This window comes from Vigna angularis, chromosome 7, assembly GCF_016808095.1.
Source record: "Vigna angularis cultivar LongXiaoDou No.4 chromosome 7, ASM1680809v1, whole genome shotgun sequence".
Lineage (NCBI taxonomy): Eukaryota > Viridiplantae > Streptophyta > Magnoliopsida > Fabales > Fabaceae > Vigna > Vigna angularis.
Genome location: NC_068976.1, coordinates 21,008,493 through 21,027,059, shown reverse-complemented (window position 1 = coordinate 21,027,059; position 18,567 = coordinate 21,008,493). Strand labels below are relative to the sequence as shown.

At 41.0% G+C, this 18,567-nt stretch overlaps 2 protein-coding genes across 2 annotated transcripts; both read right to left on the bottom strand.

Moving 5' to 3' along the window:
* Window positions 1–5,936: 5,936 nt before the first annotated feature.
* LOC108322576 (uncharacterized) lies at window positions 5,937–15,816 on the bottom strand. The gene is made up of 4 exons (XM_052880681.1): window positions 15,661–15,816; window positions 11,543–13,204; window positions 10,640–11,431; window positions 5,937–6,341 (listed from the first exon to the last, which is right to left on the bottom strand). The coding sequence occupies exons 1-4, from the start codon at window positions 15,814–15,816 to the stop codon at window positions 5,937–5,939; spliced, it is 3,015 nt and encodes a 1,004-aa protein (XP_052736641.1).
* A 32-nt stretch (window positions 15,817–15,848) lies between these two features.
* On the bottom strand, window positions 15,849–17,762 carry LOC128197853 (uncharacterized). The gene is made up of 2 exons (XM_052880680.1): window positions 17,211–17,762; window positions 15,849–15,986 (listed from the first exon to the last, which is right to left on the bottom strand). The coding sequence occupies exons 1-2, from the start codon at window positions 17,760–17,762 to the stop codon at window positions 15,849–15,851; spliced, it is 690 nt and encodes a 229-aa protein (XP_052736640.1).
* Between the last annotated feature and the right edge of the window lie 805 nt (window positions 17,763–18,567).

The window sequence follows — 18,567 nt, the reverse complement described above, 5'->3', positions numbered from 1 at the left end:
CAAATATTTAGAAAACAAGACAAAACAAGAGGATTAAGCAAGTTATAAGTTAGAAAGGAGTTGATTTTGCTACTAAAATGATGCTTAAAATATGGTATAATTTAGCATTATCAAATACCCCCAAACTTACAACTTTGCTTGTCCTCAAGCAAAAGTACTTCACCTAGCAAAAAATTCAATCACAATGGTCTAGCAACTCAAGCATAGTTTCAATCAAATAAACAAAATCAATCGTGCTTGCTCAACTTATAAATCACATTCAATAGACAATATAGTCTTAACAAGCTAAACTTCAATCATGGTGCTAACAGTTCAAAATCAAAAGATAGATGCAAATGATAGATCAACAAACATGGCAAGTTGTTTACAATGAGTGCATGGAACCAATCCTCACCAAAGAAAGTATTTCACTCAAGCACAATGGTGTATAAGGATGTGTGTCTAACTCTCAACTATTACAATGTTACACAAATCAACTTTGCCTTTCGTTTCAACAATTTCAAACACATTAACAAGCAAGTTACATCACAAGGACTTTTTGAAGCTTGTATTGTGGCTGGGCTAAGAAGAAAAATTGGTTTTTCTGGACAACAAAGCACCTTGATATAAGAGACCAAACAATTTAGTTCATGATATAGCATAGTGTCTCTTTTACTCCAAAATTGAATAACCCACTTCTCAACTTATTTCCCAACTCTTTTTCATTGAATTCATTTTTCTTTCTCTTCTTCTTTTTCTTTCTTTTTAACTCAACTTATTGTTTTTCTCAATGCTCCCCTTATGACAAGAACTCCCCCAAATTTAGACCATTCTCCTCACTCTAACATATATGTTCATCTCAACTCAAGGTAAGGAGGTTAAGGATTTTTCAATAGGCTTAAGGTTTCGGGAATGAGAAAGTTTTCTTTAAGGTTCAAGTGTTTTGCATTGGCTTTTGGGCTCAAAATGTAGAAGAGGTGGAAGAACAAGATGGCCTTGATCATTTGTAACATGCAAGTAACTAGTTCAAATAGAGAAACTCAGGAAAAATCAACTGTGATTCCAAAGTAATAACATTCATCAATAAACTCTGAGGCACAACATCTCACAGGTTTACTCAGGGTTCCCGAATTTGATAAACATCATGCCAAGAATATTGATCACAATTAAAACTAAGCATCTATCTCAACAGATACAAGCAACCACAATCTCAGTTCAACAAGCTCAACCACATAATCTCAATCAGATTTTCAAAACAATTCTCATGGATAAAGAGCAAGCACAACAGATTTGTATTCAATTTAAGCATAGAAAATGATTCTCTCAAATCACCAGACCAATTGCACAAGAACTATCCACAAGGCAAGTCAAAAAGAAATCCAAATTCAAAAACTGAAAGCAAATAAGAACTGGAAATTAAAACTGAAAAACCGAATTTAGAATGGACTCTTTGCAGCTCCAGTAGTGTAGGATACTAGCTTCACTTTCATCTGCAACATCTTCCTCCCACAGTAGCTTATACTCCGCAACTGCTCCACCTCCCCCATCAGTAGGGGCCTGGCCCCCAGGCCATGCTACACGAGCAGCAAAATCTTCATTTCATATGGTGCTCAACTCACGCATGCCTTAAAGGATGACCACTGGTGGTTTCAAACTTGTTAAGTCCTTAGGAAAATCTTATCCTGTAACAACAAAGCTCAAAGCAAAATTAGTATCCCATAGTCAACAACTGAAGAGAAGAATCCATAAAACAAACTAAAAGAAAGATGCACAAGAAAGCAAAGAAACAAGACAAAGAAATCCAAAACAAACAAAGACAAAAGTCCAAGAAAAACAAACAAAGACAAAAGTACAAGAACAAAGAGGGAAGTCTTAAAATTAAGCTTCCCAAAGGTACAACAACACAAAAAGGTTTAAAAACACAACAAAAGGAGTGTGTGAAAGAGTGCAAAAGAATGGGAAACTCATCATAAATCAAGAAAAACAAAAGTGCAGAACCAGAATTTTTGGTGCTGGACGCCCCTGGTGCTGCTCGCGCTCGGGCGCCACTCAGCAGGGGGCGCTTGGGCGCCCCTCAGCAGGGGGCGCTTGGGCGCCACTCGGTCAAGTTGGTGCAGGATGGCCCTCGTGCAGCTCGCGCTCGGGCGACCCTCAGCAGGGGGCGCTTGGGCGCCATATCAGTTTTCTGCATAATGCAGATTTTTGCGAAATTGGCCACTCACCATGTGATTTTTGGTTCTAGACCTTCATTCAATGCACTCACACACCAAACAAGCTAAAACTAACCTAATAAACTTATACAAACCACAAAAACAACATTACAACTCAAAAATCACAACAATTCAATACTACACAAATATGCAAAACATAAGCTACTAATGCACATAACACAAAAATCACACAAACACAAATAAAAAGGGTAAGAAAACTGGGTTGCCTCCCAAAAGCGCTTGTTTAACGTCATTACCTTGACGGATTACTCAATGAAGTGCAGATGTTGATGTTGGTGTGCTCCTTCTACCAACTCCTCTTGAATCACATTCTAGCCATCAAATCAACTCTCATAGCTTGAATTCTTCTTTTTAGCCCTTCCACTACCTTGACATCTTCAAACACTCAATCCTCTTGATCAAATTTTGCTTGCTAGGCTTGAGTTCTTTGTCTCTCATCCAAGGGTGGTGGTGACTAGTCTTTCTCTTTTCCTTCTCCCTTTCTTCATCTTTCACTTAGCACTTGGAGCATCTTCATTGAAGGGATAATTTTGGGCAGCTTGTGATGCTCAACATAGTTGTCTCCTTGTGTCCTATAATTCCTTCAATCTTAGGGTCTTCATGATGCTTTTGAGGCTGCAGTCCTCCATGTATGAACATCTCCCTGCATATACACTTAGACACAACTAGGCTAAAGCCACAAATTAGCCCAAACAAAACTGAAAATCTATTTACAACAAAAGAGTTAGTTCTATATACAAAATCAAGTCTACATAAGTTAGAAACCTCACAAAAGTCTAGTATTGACATGAGATCCCCGGCAACGGCGCCAAAAACTTGATGATGCCCAATTTAACTTGTTGGTCGTTGCTAGGACTCGGGTTCAATCTCCAAATCTCCGGCAACGGCGCCAAAAACTTGTTAGCTCAAAAATACTCGTTGGGCTCGATTTCGGCAAGCGTACCGAATCGTTCAAGTAATAAACCGGTAAGACCGGGTATCGTTTTCCCAAGAGACTCGTAATACTAGGGAATTGTGCGATTAACAACTCACATAGACTCAAGAACATAACATCAATATACAGAACAAATGCAGGAATCTAAATTCATACATAATTACAAGGTTGGACTTTGGTATTGAAGGCACTTGGAAATGGAAAAGACTAGAAATGGTATGAAATGACATTGTTAAGGCTAGTTTTCACCAATGCACTCTTGTGTATAACCAATTTCATCTCCTCTCTACCAATTTACTAAAGTCAATCCACTAAAACACTCTAGCCCTAATTCCTCAGGTGAAAGAGCCTAGGTTTTCCTTATCAAACCCCAATTCCTTGGCAATCTAACAAGCAAAACCCGCATTAAAGAGCTGGGATCTAAGACAACATGTGAATCATCTTCCATTCCTAGAATCAATGACCCACAAGGACTCCTATTTCAGTTCCGGGTTTCATCTTACGTTCCCATAATCCATAAAACCCCAAAATCAAGTCATGAACGTTCCCATTACATGCAAGCTTTAAGATTGGAAACAATAATACTAGCAATTGATAGAAAAGGCATATATATATTCAAATCATTCAACAATTACACAAGAATTCAAAGGCTACAACTAATCCCAACAAGATGGGTTTGGTTCTCCATTTCCATGGAGAACCCTAAAGCTTACAACATGGAAGATGGAAGAAGAAGGAGAACCCAAGAGGAAGAAGGGAGTGTTCCCACGAACCCTAGCAGCCCTCCAAGCTCTCCTCTCAGTGAAATCGCGCCTCCAAATGACCAAAGACCTCAAACCCTTCGCGTTTCTGGGTTAAATAAGCTGTCTACCACATCAGTAAAAGTCGCGCCCGGGCGCCCTCTGTCAGTCGCGCCCGGGCGCCCTCTGTCAGTCGCGCCCGGGCGCGAGACTCTCTGGAAAGTCACGCCCGGGCGCCCCATTTTCGCGCCCGGGCGCGAGACTCTCTGGAAAAATTGAAAAATGGCGAAAAGTCGCGCCCGGGCGTCCCTCTGTTCTCGCGCCCGAGCGCGAGCCTCTCGCATTTGAACGAACGTCCTTCAATCTGGCCGAGCGTTCTGGACGAGCGTCCTCTGCCTGGCTGGACGAGCGTCCACTTCTGGACGAGCGCCCTCTGCCTGGGACGAACGTCCTCTCCTCTGGACGAGCGTCCTCTTCTCTGGACGAACGTCCCCCTCTTGGACGAGCGTCCGCTTCTGGGACGAGCGTCCTCCTGCCTGGACGAACGTCCACTGTCCTGGGACGAGCGTCCTCCTTCCTTGGACGAGCGTCCGCTCGTGCTTCCACTCTGGACGAGCGTCCGCTCTTCTGCCTTGCTGGACGAGCGTCCGCTCTCTTGGGACGAGCGTTCTTGCACTGCTGATGGCATTTCTTCGTGCTAATTTCTTGGTCCAGTTCTATAGTTTGTTAGAGAGTCTTCCAAGCTCATTTTTAGCTACAAAACAAGGGATTATTGATGAAAATACATCAAGGTAGCCAAAAACACAAATATTTAGAAAACAAGACAAAACAAGAGGATTAAGCAAGTTATAAGTTAGAAAGGAGTTGATTTTGCTACTAAAATGATGCTTAAAATATGGTATAATTTAGCATTATCAACCTCATAGCATCAAATCACAAGCACAAGTGCAATCAACAAAATCTAAGTGAAAAGCATGTGGAAAATGGTGAAACCGAGATAGATGCAAGGAGATTCAGCCAATTGGGGAAAAACAGAAAAACATGCTTCAAACTTGACCAATTATCACAATCAAATAGTAATTCAGAAAAACAAAGTGTAAAAATGAAAAGGGAGAAGTTCAAAACCCTACTTGAGTTGGAGAAAATGAGTTGGAAGGAAGCCAAAGTATGGTGTGACCGTGGGTGAGTGTTGAGGTTGAGTGAAATTTGATTTGCTAAGAGGGAGTGAGATTGAGGATGAGCAATGGTGGAATGAGTGGATTGGGGTCTTAGGAGTGGTTTGGAAGCGGCTTGGGCATGAGTTGAAGTGAGCCAAGTGTTATTAGGGTTAAGAAAAAAAATGAGTTGGACCATACACAGTGCATCCAGGCCCAAAATTAAATGCAGCATTTTCTGCAGAAACGGCGCTGGAGCGCCCTTCGGCTATGGGCGCTGGAGCGCGCGATGGGCATTTAGCCAGGAAAAGCAGTGCAGCGAAGACGGCGCTGGAGCGCCCCTGAGGAATGGGTGCTGGAGCGCCATATCAGTAGACAGTTCTAAAGAATTTGACAATGGGACCTATGATTTTTGAAATTTGATACTTCTTGGCACTCAAATCAGTCCAGATAAATGTGGTTTCACTATACAAACTTGATCAAATCCCTAAGGGGTGAAATTGAGGGCAAGAATGCCAAATTAGGTGCACACTTCCAAAGCTTTTTAAGTCTACAACTCAAAGTTTCAATTTTTGCACTTTGAACAAACCTAAACTCAACAAATAAACTTAAAACAAACTCAAACAAAATTAAAAACACATTAAAATAGATTGACCAATTCTCAATCCTCTCAAATCACAATAAAACTCAACTTGACACTAGTGGACCACTAACACACATAAACTATAATTCAAAATAACATGATCCAAAATAACCAAATCCAGTCAAAACATTTTAAATCAAAATCAAACAATCAAAACACACTCAAACAAAAAAATCACACAAGAGAAAGGGTTAGAAAGCTGGGTTGCCTCCCAGTAAGCGCTTGTTTAACGTCATTAGCTTGACACCATTTAGCTCAAGGGTAAGAAAGGTGGATGATTGTGGTGAGACGTTGGATCTCACCACCTAGGTAATGTTTCAATCTCTGCCCATTAACCACCCAACTTTTTTCTGGATCATCTGAAGTAGGGTCAACCAATTCAATTGCTCCATGAGGTTTTACTTCCTTGATGGTGAAGGGTCCAGACCACTTTGACTTCAACTTTCCTTGAAAGATCTTAAATCTAGAATTGAAAAGGAGAACTTGTTGGCCAGGTTGAAACTCTCTCTTTAAGAGCTTTTTGTTATGATACAACTTAACCTTCTCTTTGTAATTCTTGGAGTTATCATAAGCTGTCAATCTCATTTCTTCCAACTCCTGTAATTGCAACTTCCTCTTTTCTGCAGACAAGGTAGAATCAAAGTTCAAGAACTTCAGGGCCTGTCAACACTCAATTTCGTCCAGATTGACTAAATATTTTTGTTTTATTGTATTCTCCTCATAAAAAGAAAAATTGAAAAAAATGTATATAAAATAAAAAAATAATAATAATAATAATAAAAAAAGGTATCAGACGTTCGTCCTCTTTGATCTCGCGTTCGTCCAAACCGTGACCGTTCGTCCTTCCTCACTGTTGCTGTGGCCGCTCGTCCAAACAGTGACCGTTCGGTTCTCCCCACTGTTGCTGAAACCGTTCGTCCTTCCCCACTGTTGCTGTGGTCGCTCGTCCAAACAGTGACTGTTCGGTTCTCCCCACTGTTGCTGAAACCGTTCGTCCTTCCCCACTGTTACTGTGGCCGCTCGTCCAAACAGTGCCCGTTCGTCCTTCCCCACTGTTGCTGTGGCCGCTCGTCCAAACAGTGATCGTTCGTCCTTCCTCACTGTAGCTGTGGCTGCTCGTCCAAACAGTGACCGTTCGTCCTTCCCCATTGTTGTTGTGGCCGCTCGTCCAAACAGTGACCGTTCGTCCTTTGCACTGTTTAACCGTTCGGCTTTTCCGTGTGTTTGGACGTTCGTCCTCATCTTCAACCGTTCGGTCATAATGTTTTGATGAACGATCGGGCTCAATGATATATGTCTTCAGCGTTCGGCTTTGGACGTTCGGCTATTCGGTAAATAGCGTTCGGTCATAGTAGTGAACGTTCGGTTTTGAAGTTATTTATTCTCATTTGAACGTTCGGTCTTGATGTATGGCTGATGATTAGCGTTCGGTTTATTTTGCTTAATGAGCGTTCGGTCTTCACTTGAACGCTCGGTCTTTCATTTGAGCTTGGTCATGTTTGTATTCAGCGTTCGTACTTTTGGGGTTTATTTTTGTCCAGCGCTCGGTTTTAAACGTTCGGTCCGAAAGCAAATAGCGTTCGGCAAATAGTGTATTGAGGCGTTCGTCCAAATCACACCTGGCCTTTCTACCGCTCGTCCTAACCCTCACTTCCATCCTTCTGCCGCTCGTCCTCCTTTGCCCGTTTCGTCCCCCCTCTCGTCTTGTTGTTCCCTTTGTCTTGGGCCCAGTAATGATATCCATCATTCCACTTCCAAACTCTCACTATTCCCCACCACCAACAGCTTCCACCATCCAACTTCAAACTTCCACTACTGTTTCCCATTATTCCCCACCTTAACAAACTTCCCCTACTGTTTCCCACTCAGAATTCCACTTTCAACTTCCACTATCCCACTGACTATTCCCACTAATCCCCACTTGATTTCCACTAATAATTCCACTTTCAACATCTACCGACATGGAGGTCTCTGCTCAAGGGGGTTGATCTTCATTTTTATCACCAACACTTACCATCAGGAGAGGGGAGGCCAGAATCATCATCCATTCCCAACAACCCAAATACCCCCATGGCTACTGGGAATACCTCTACCTTCAACCATAATCCATCTCTTCATCCTTACACCCACATGCTACTAGTAACTGCCCATCATCCATATCCACCCACTGCACCTATCATCCTTCATCTTCATCCATATACCATAGCCCATATCATCATCATCAACACATATACCTTCCAGACGGCCAACATCCATACGCCATATTCCCACACAGCCAACAACTCACGGTCAGCCCCTTCATCTTCTCCATTTTTCATCTCCAACAATAAAACCACCTCCAGCATCATTATTCCCATCTCTAAGACCCTTGATCACTCACCACACCTGGGAACGCCACCAAACCAGACTAAGGGCCAGTTTTCATCACTTTTGAGATGGATCTCGAACACCACTGACACAGCCAATGTCCATCATCTTAACACAAGAGATCACAAAAAGTAAAGGAAAGGGGGAAGATACCTCTCGGCCAACATCTGATACATGGTCACTATCCTTGACAGCTACCACTGCTTATCCTCAAAATGGCCACCACCTTCGTCTTCATCCCTCTCTTTTCCATATTCCTCTCTGAACCAAAATCTCCAAACAACCCATGATCTTCATCCCTTTCCTCTTCATAAACCTGGCTCCCCCGTGACACCTCCCTTCATCTACAACACTCACGGCTACAGGGAACACCCATAGCTATCAACCTTAAACTCCTTGACTCCCTCCTCCCGTAACCTCCACTTTCACCACGTTTCCTACATCTCATGACCATCATCATTCATACATAGCCAACATCCACCAACCGTTACATACAGTCACATACCTCATTCATCTCCAACTCCCACTCATCATTTCCTCCGTCATGCATATCACAGAACCTCATTCTCCCACCCTACTTCAAATTCATCTTTCAAAAACCCCATAACCATTTACTCATTTTCCGACCTTTATAGTTTCTTCCATTCCATCACCCAACTCGTGACCAATCAACCATACCTCCCTGCCATCACTTCATCGGAATCCTTGTTTATCCACTCAAACCTGCAAGAAGAAAATCACAAAACCAGAAATGACTAAACCACTGTGAACCCTTCAATCCTTTTTTCAATTTGGCCGGACCATCTTCATCCTCCTCTTCGAACCATCCTAATCAGAACTCAACTCACCATTCCCAAATCGCCATCGTTTCTCCATCCAATCTTGCGAATGAAAAAGGAGGAACACCAGCGTCTCCGACACCTTCAAACTGCAAACCTCCATCGTGAGTTTTGTTCTTCCACAATCAGAGACCCATGTCGCCGTTGAGAAACCCCTATTCATCTACCCCATCTTCGCCGGCCATCATCAACCTCTCCGCATTCTTCAATGCTCGCCCATCACTTCCTCATCGCGAGCCACACCGCGGTGGCCATGGAAAAAGGAGCCTCCCCACGCGGTGGCTGCCAAGTCTAGGAAGAGGGGAGGTTGCTTCCTTTGGTTTCATTCAGAAGAAAGAAAACCCTGAAAGAGAGAGTTTGGGCTTTGAGCCCGTTTTGGTTTCTAAATAAACAAAAAGAAAAAAAAAGAAGGAGAACTTTTTCTGCAGCCTTTGTTTCATGATTTGCACCCCTTCAACTTGGGCCTAAACTCATACTGCAAACAAAAATAAAGGGAACTGGACCTGACAAGCAAATATTCAATGACACCTCCAAATTTCATCTTGACACCCCTGGCGGATACAAGGACAAAAAGGAGGGGATTTTGGCCCAAACAAAGGAGCTTCAATTTCACTCGTCACCCCTGGTTTTTATCTCTGTACCCCTAATTCAGTTGAGCTTTTTTCTTGTTTTGTTTTTTTACGCTTTAGTTTCTTAATTTTATTATTATTTGTTTGGTCATTAATTTTTATTGTGTAATCCCCTTGTAAGATAACCCCCATCCCTCTGTACTGTATTTTGTATTATTTATTTGTCAAACACTACACACACTCACTGTTTTATAATGAACAAAAATCACAAAAAATAAATAAAATAATAATCATAATGAATTTGACAAAATCACAAAAATACGTTTTAAAGGTTTAGGCACATGTGTGATCGCACGCATCGTCCTTGTGCCAAAAACCTTTTCTCTTTCTTCAAAAATGCCGAAAAAATGTTTCAAAGGTTTAGGCACATGTGTGATCACACGCATCGTCCTTGTGCCAAAAACCTTTTCTCTTTCATCAAAAACGCCAAAAATATGTTTTAAAGGTTTAGGCACATGTGTGATCGCACGCATCGTCCTTGTGCCAAAACCCTATTCTCTTTCCTAAATAAAAATAACAAAAATGTAAAAATCATCAAAAACTAAAAAAACATCTACTTTTCAAACTCAAACCATATCGCCTTGGCAGAACTACGTGATCCTTGATTCTCCATCAAAAGTGGAGATACGTAGGAGCAAGGCCAGTCCTTGTCAGGCTCACTTTCCCAAAAATCCAAATCATTTTCCCAACAAATTCTCAAATAAATTTTCAAACAAATTTCTCAAACAGTTTCTAAAAGAACTACGTAACCCTGATTTCTCACATGAGAATACGTAGGAGCAAGGTCAATCCTTGTCGGGCCCCAAAAAGCTAAAAAATATTGTTTGTTTCTTTAGAGTTTTATTTCAAGGGAATGTTAAACACTTTGAAAACCACATCCACATTCGCGCATTTAGTTAAAGGTACTGCCTTAGGGCAGGCGTTGTAGGGTGCTAATACCTTCCCTACACGTAACCGACTCCCGAACCAAGAATCTGGTTCAATTTGACCATGCCTTATCATTTTATGGTTTTTTTCCGTAGTTTTCCAGAATAAACTATTGTGGCGACTCCAAAATCTTTTTCAAATATTTATCTTTTTTTATTGGATCGTCGTCCCGTCGCGATTCCGGTTGCGACAGGGCCCAATAAGCTTTGTGCTCCATCTCCACCGGTAAATGACAAGATTTGCCATAGACTAGTTGAAAGGGAGTCATCCCAACAGGTGTTTTTATTGCAGTCCTGTAAGCCCACAGAGCATCATCCAGCTTTAATGACCAATCCTTCCTTGAAGAAGAAACAGTTTTCTCAAGAATCCTCTTGATTTCTCTATTTGATACTTCCGCTTGCCCATTGGTTTGAGGATGATATGGGGAACCAACTTTATGTTTCACCTCATAGTGTTTTAGTATCTTTTCAAGCTGATAGTTGCAGAAATGTGATCCTCCATCGCTGATAAGAATTCTTGGCACCCCAAATCTTGAGAATATATTTTTCCTCAAGAATTTAATCACAGTGGTTGCATCATTCTTCTGACATGCTACTGCTTCCACCCATTTGCTGACATAGTCTACTGCAACCAGAATATACTCATTAGTATAAGATGGAGGTAGGGGACCGACAAAATCAATACCCCAGCAATCAAAAACCTCAACTTCCAGGATGCTTTGTAGTGGCATTTCATGCCTTCTTGAGATAGTGTCCAGTCTTTGACATTTATCACAACGCTTGGCGTGGGCATAAGCATCCTTGAATATAGTAGGCCAGTAAAATCCAGATTGGAGGACTTTGGCAGCTGTTCTTTCACCATTGAAGTGTCCTCCATAGGGTGAGTTATGGCAATGCCACAAGATTCCTGTTGATTCTTCTTCAGTAACACACCGCCTCAAGAGATTGTCAGCTCCTAGTTTGAATAAATAGGGGTCATCCCAAACAAACTGCTTAGCATCATTTAAGAATTTCTTCTTTTGTTGCCATGAAAGATCATCTGGAAGGATTCCCGCAGCTTTGAAATTAGCTATGTCAGCAAACCAGGGCCTTTGTTGGACCATCATCAAGTTCTCATCATAAAACTCTTCACGGATTTCTCTTTCTTTAGTTGTAACTTCATCATTGACAAGTCTTGAGAGATGATCAGCAATGACATTTTTACTTCCTTTCTTATCCCTGATCTCCAAATCAAATTCTTGCAACATAAGAACCCATCTTATCAATCTTGGTTTGGAATCAAGCTTGGTAAGCAAATACTTGATAGCAGCATGATCAGTGTAAATAATCACCTTTGATCCGATGAGATAAGGTCTGAACTTCTCTAAAGCATACACTATTGCCAAGAATTCTTTCTCAGTTGTGGCATAGTTCAATTGAGCTCCATTCAATACCTTGCTGGCATAGTAAATGCTGTGAAACACCTTTCCTCTTCTTTGGCCTAGGACAGCACCTATGGCATAATCACTAGCTTCACACATCAACTCAAATTCTTGTTCCCAATTTGGACCAATTATCACCGGTGCAGAAATTAACTTGTCCTTGAGAACCTTAAATGCAGTTAGACACTCTTTATCCAACACAAAAGGAGTGTCTTTTACTAAGAGGCTCCAGAGTGGCTTGGCAATCTTGGAGAAATCTTTGATGAATCTTCTATAGAAACCGGCATGACCAAGAAAGCTTCTGATTCCTTTCACATTTGTTGGTGGTGGCAGTTTTTCAATAACTTCCACTTTAGCTTTGTCAACTTCAATTCCTCTAGAAGAAATCTTATGACCTAGAACAATACCTTCAGTAACCATGAAATGGCATTTTTCCCAATTGAGAATAAGGTTTGTTTGAATGCATCTTTCAAGCACAATCTCCAGGTTTGATAAGCACAAGTCAAATGAGCTACCAAACACTGAAAAGTCATCCATAAATACTTCAATGCATTTTTCCACTAGGTCAGCAAAAATGGCTTGCATACATCTCTGAAACGTTGCCGGTGCATTGCATAATCCAAAAGGCATCTTCCTATAAGCGAAAACACCAAAAGGACAAGTAAAAGCAGTCTTTTCTTGGTCTTTAGGATCCACCACAATTTGGTTATAACCAGAATAACCATCCAAGAAGCAATAGAAAGCTTGACCAGCTAACCTTTCTAACATCTGATCCATGAAAGGAAGGGGAAAATGATCCTTCCTTGTAGCCTTGCTCAACTTTCTATAGTCAATGCACATCCTCCACCCAGTTACTGTTCTCGTGGGTATGAGCTCATTTTTATCATTACACACTACGGTCATACCACCTTTCTTTGGCACTACCTGTACTGGACTCACCCATGTGCTATCAGATATAGGATATATGATTCCAGCTTCTAGCAATTTCAGAACCTCTTTTCTTACTTCTTCTTTCATTACAGGGTTCAATCTCCTCTGCGGTTGAGCTACTGGTTTGAAATCATCCTCCATGAATATCATGTGCATGCAGTAAGAAGGACTTATTCCTTTTAGATCAGATATTGACCACCCGATGGCTCCCTTATTGGCTTTGAGAACTTTAATTAATTTCTCCTCTTCTGTAAGAGATAAAGAATTGTTGATTATGACTGGTTTGCTACCAACTTCTTCTAGAAACACATACTTCAAATGAGGGGGTAACATTTTCAACTCAAGTTTGCCATCTTTGACTTTTTCCTTGGAATTTATATCTTCAATCTTTGCGTCATGAGGGGGAATTTCCTTCAGAGTATCCAAGTTAGTCAGGCATTCATCAATCAATTTTTCTTGTTCTTCATTAAGAGCTTCACAAGCATCAATAAGTGTCTTCTCCAGAGGGGATGAAACTGTTAACAAAATGATGAAGATGAAGTTTTGATGATGTCCAAATCAAGTCAAGAAGAAATCAAGATGTTAGGAAGACTTGTATTGCTATGGAAAAGCTTTTGTAATAATTATAATTTAGTGTCTAGGACTTAGACATTTGAGTGTTTTTGATTCCATGTAATTCCATACCATATAATCAAAAACCAGAGTCCAAAGTGCACTGTATTAATCGATTAAAAAGGGTCTTAATCGATTAAAACGAGGCTGACAAATGAAAACCAAAATTGCCTCTGGATTAATCGATTAAAGCTTGGTTTAATCGATTACATAATCGATTAATCCTGAGATTAATCGATTAAAACAGTCCGTTGGAGGTTCCAGAGTTGAAGACTAGCCGTTACACTGGAATAATCGATTAAAGCCTAAATTAATCGATTAATTAATCGATTAAACCTGAGAATAATCGATTAACACTAGCTGTTAGGGGTTTCAGATTTGAAAAACTAGCCGTTGTACTTAGTTTAATCGATTAATACTTGATTTAATCGATTAAAACAGTCAGATGGCTCATTTTCGAAGAATGGAAAAGACTTTGGATGAGTCTATAAATAGACTCTCATTTTCTCTCAACTCCAACTCTTCCCTTGTGCAAAAATCTCTGAACTCTTTGAGAACTCTATTGAAGCTAAAGAAACTCTTGTCTGCAAAGTCCTGAAGTGCTACTGCGGTGACAGAGGAATAGCTTGTTCATCCTTGGTGTGTCTGAGGAAGTGTCTGGAAGAGAATCATCCTTCGTGAAGTATTCGAAGGAAGTGTTTCATCCTTTGTGAAGATTCAAAGGAGGTGTTGTTTCATCTCTTGTGGCTTCAAGAGAGGTGTTTTCTAAACTTTTACAAATTGTATCTGTGTGATTGTAGTTTGTAATAGTTTTGTGATTAGTGAAGTGTTTATCTTGTTTTTGAGATAAGCGACTGGACGTAGGATTGGTAAGATCCGAACCATGTGATGAATCATTATTTTCTACACTTCACTTGGTTTATTGTGCTAAAATTAATCAAGGAATTGTTCTTAAATGTCTGGTATTTTTCCGTTTTTGTTAATTGTGCGTAATTTGATCGGAAATTCTTATTTTAATTAATTTGAATTATCTGAGCTTATTATTTTCATTAATGATTGCAGAAAAATTTTGAATTACATTTTAGGACAATTGGAAGAAGCTAATGCATTGATTTATTTTGTGTGTTGAAATGAAAAATTTGAAGTGAAATATTGGCCCATTTGTAGCTCAATTCACGTAGCAATTTGGAACACATTGGACTGCCCCTCATTACTTTTGCACGTCCAAAGAGAAATTAATCGAAGAAAATGAAGTCTCTACAAGAGGTGGTTTCCAATTGAAAAAAAATATATAGCAAAGTGGACACGTGAAAGAGGAGCAGACTTGAATTCACATTCCATTTAACAATTAAAGAAAAATAGAGAAGGGGGACCACAAGCTAGGACACACCACTCACGGTTTTGATTCAGCATATTTAGTTTGCTTGGCACAATGTACACGCCCAAATCCAAGTTGAAAAGCATAGATAAAAGTGGGGATATTGTTTTCGAATTCAAGCATGGCACGTGAAGAAGCATTCACGACAAATAACAAATGAAGAGTATTGTTTATCTTTAACTGGGAGACAACATGTAGGGGCCACCATTAGAAGAGAAACCAAAATATGTAGAGACATCACACGGCCCACATAGAAAGAGATGGCATTCACTTTGGTTTCATGCAGAATATTGATTACTCTCGGTGCTTTTCCACTCAAAGAAACTCACGGCTTCATGGAAGTGCTGCAACACTTCAAACAGAAGAAGCACAGCCTTGGCAGCAGGTGGGAACGTCCAGCAACTCCAGCACTTCACGCTCCAGCTCTTTGACGTCCAGCAACTCCATACACGCATACCACAATCAAGCACTCCACCACTCCAACACGGTCCAGCCAGTAGCAGTCCAGCTTGCACACGGTGGCAGATCCAGCAAGATCAGCACTCCACTACTCCTCACGCAGCAGCTGGTTCAGTTTGGAGAAGTGGAAGAGGAGAAGCATGTAGCAGAGGTATCACGGCTTGTGTCCAGCACCTCGCAGTAACGTCCAACACTCCTTCACATCCAGTTTGGAAGATTTCATGGCTGGAACAAGCATAGAGGCAGCCACCTTGGAGAAGAGAAGAAGAAGGCTAATGTGGAAAGAAAGAAAGAAACATGTTGCTGGAAAATACAGCAGAGGGCTGTAACACCTGGGAGGAGAGCACGGAAATGAAAGGTGCAGCCACCCACGTTGGAGTGGAGCTCTCGGTCACTCCCCATGGCAGTAGAAGCTCACGGCCAGCAGACTGCTTGCATACGGAAAGGTGTCTCGGCTGATTTCTCCCATGCAGCAGCAAGAATCAAATGGAATTGGAGTTGGAAGGGAGAAGCATTCACGGCCCAAGGCAGAAATGAAGTCAAATCCAGCAGCTCCTTCGTTCTTCTCACACATAGTAGCTATTGGACATGAAGACACACACCACATCACGGCTTGGAGCTGACAGCAGCTCTCGGTGGTGCTGGAAGGGAAGCAGCTGCCACATCCAGCTTAGGAAGAGCCTTCACATGGAGCTCCAGCGGAGATGGAAAGGAAGGAGCAACACATAGTGGGCTTGAAGTGAACTAATGGAGTGGGAGCCCATGGTATCCCAGCAACAAGACCATGAACATTTGGAGAGGAGCATATCCAGCAGAGAAAAGAGAAGTAACATGTTGCTAGCAGCAGGAAATTAGAAGTGGCACACGGAGGAGTCCATGCACACCTTCATTTCTGGTTTTTGTTTGAACATGAAATGGAGAAGAAGAAACACTCTGGAATGAAGGAGGGGGCAGTCAAGCAGGAAGAGTGTTACGGCTGGAATGGTGTGCAAGAGGACAAGATTTAGGGGCCCTCACCCTATTTTCTCACGGCCAACAAATTATTGCTCAGCATGCAAGGAAAAGATGCTCACGGGTTCTGAATTTTGACTATAAAAGAAAGCAGGCAGCAGAGTAGAATTTTAAGTAGAATTTGGGAGATCAGGATTTAGGAGTAGAAGTTAGGAGAGAATTTACGTTTCTGGCTTTGGTTTTCTCCTCCCCTCTTGGGGAGGTTGTGTGTTTGATTCAATTTCCAGTTTCATAATTGAAGTTTAATTGTATTTTCCAGTTGCATTTTTCAATCAAGTTGAATTTTATTTGAATTTACCGTTTTCTATAAATTACCGTCTTATGAATTTACCATTTTTTGAACTCTCTTTATTTTATCGTCTGCTGTTACGTTTTTGCATGTTTACTGTTTCATTGACAAATTTCATTTTCAGTGAAGTGTTCTTAATTTTACCGTCTCTTTTATTTTCCCAGTTTATTGTTTTCTGCATCGTTTAATTTTACCATTTCTGCATATTTACCGTTCAGTTTTTACCGTCGTTAAAATTTATTTCAACGTTTTTAATTCTATTTTATTTAATTTCAAGTCTAATTTATTTTATTTTCCGCAAAACAAAAAAATCAAAAACCCCCCCACTTCGTGTTAAATCTGAGACTGAACCCAAATTGGTCCTCGAGAGACGACCTAGGAGTCACATCCTAGTCTATACTACATTCATTAATCTGCACATCAAATTTGATCGGCCGCGACAGTCGTATCACCAGGATAAAATCAACTGTGCAAATTTCTCTCAACCTTACTCTATTTTATTGTCTTTATTATTTGCTAAGTAAGTTTAATTGAGTAGAAATTTTTAAGGCACACGATTTTAGTAAGAACCAATTCACCCCCCCTCTTGGTTTGTTATCCCACGCTAACCATTCCGCTGCAGCCGCTCTGACAGAAACATACGTTATTTTCTCATTATTTGAGCATACCTCATCCAGAACATCAACTTGAAAACATGCTTCATCGTCATTGGGGTGAGACATAGCTTCAAAAACGTTGAAATTCACTTCTTCATCCTGTACTCTCACCTTGAGTTTGCCATTGTCTACATCAATTAGAATTCTTGCAGTCTTCATGAATGGTCTACCCAGAATGAGAGGAACCTCAGTATCCTCCTCCATCTCCATTATTACAAAGTCCACTGGAAAGACAAATTTGTCAACTTTAACAAGCACATCTTCCACCACCCCATGAGGGTATTTAATAGATCTGTCTGCTAATTGTAAAGTCATCCTTGTAGGTTTCAGATCTAACTCTCCAATCTTTCTGAACATAGAGAGGGGCATTAGATTGATGCTTGCTCCCAAATCAATCAGAGCTTTCCCAATAGCTAGATTCCCTATAGTGCAAGGGATAGTAAAACTGCCCGGATCTTTGAATTTTGGTGGGAGAAGCTTTTGGATGATAGCACTACAGTTGCCTTGTACTTCAATGGTCTCTGCTTCAATATACTTTTTCTTTTTCGTGAGTAAATCCTTCATGAAGCGAGAATAGGCTGGAATCTGTTGAAGAGCTTCAGAGAAGGGAATTTTTATTTCCAGCTTCTTGAATATATCTAAGAATCGCTCAAATTGCTTCTCCTTCTCCTTTCTTGTATACACCTTTGGATATGGAAGGTGTTTCACTATTTCTTTTTCTTTTTGAGGTATTTCTTTTTCTTGTCTTTTATTAGTCTCTTCTTCTGTTCTAACATCCTCTTCTTCACTTTCTCTTTCTTTTTTATTTTCTTCTTCTATCTGTTCTTCTCTTCTCTTCTTGTACTTTCTTTCTCAGTTATTCTTATTTCCTTCCCGCTTCTGGTGGTTATAGCTTTCACTACAAGAAAAGTCTGAATTACCGAGGGTGTATTTCCGAAGGCTTTGCGGTCGTCGGTAAATGTGATTTACCAAGGGTCAAAAAGTGAATCACCGATGGCCTTAATGAAATAACGTTACCGAAGGTCAAGAAGACCTTAGCGAGGGCTCTGTGGCCTTCGGTAAGAGCGTCCACCAATTAAACTCAGTAATTGGAGTTATTCGTGCAGCTCGTCCCCAATTTCATCAAACAGAACCCTCCCTCCCCTCTGTTGAGAACTACTGAAAATTTGGTTGTACTCCCTTTGCCTTCCTTTTGGCTTGCTATCGTTCATTCTCTTCCTATCCCTCTACCTATCTCTTCTGTTCGGTGGCATTGTGTGCCTAGGGTTCGTCGTGCCGTTGTGGGTGTTGCGGGTGGGGTGGTGGTTCTTGGTTGTGCGTGTAAGGGTTGTGCGACGGGTAGGGTGGTGATTCGTGGTCATTAGCGTGA

Bases quoted from the DNA above. Each gene is read 5' to 3' on its own strand.
- LOC108322576 (XM_052880681.1), bottom strand. From the start codon at position 15,816: ATGTGTGAGAAGAACGAAGGAGCTGCTGGATTTGACTTCATTTCTGCC. The intron at 11,432-11,542 runs GTCCAACAAAGG...GATGCTAAGCAG, and splicing joins ATGATGAGAACTTGATGATG to TTTGTTTGGGATGACCCCTA. The intron at 6,342-10,639 runs GCCCTGTCGCAA...GAGTGTTGACAG, and splicing joins TGGAGCACAAAGCTTATTGG to GCCCTGAAGTTCTTGAACTT.
- LOC128197853 (XM_052880680.1), bottom strand. From the start codon at position 17,762: ATGAAGGATTTACTCACGAAAAAGAAAAAGTATATTGAAGCAGAGACC. The intron at 15,987-17,210 runs GTATGCTCAAAT...CCACTCCATTAG, and splicing joins AAGTTGATGTTCTGGATGAG to TTCACTTCAAGCCCACTATG.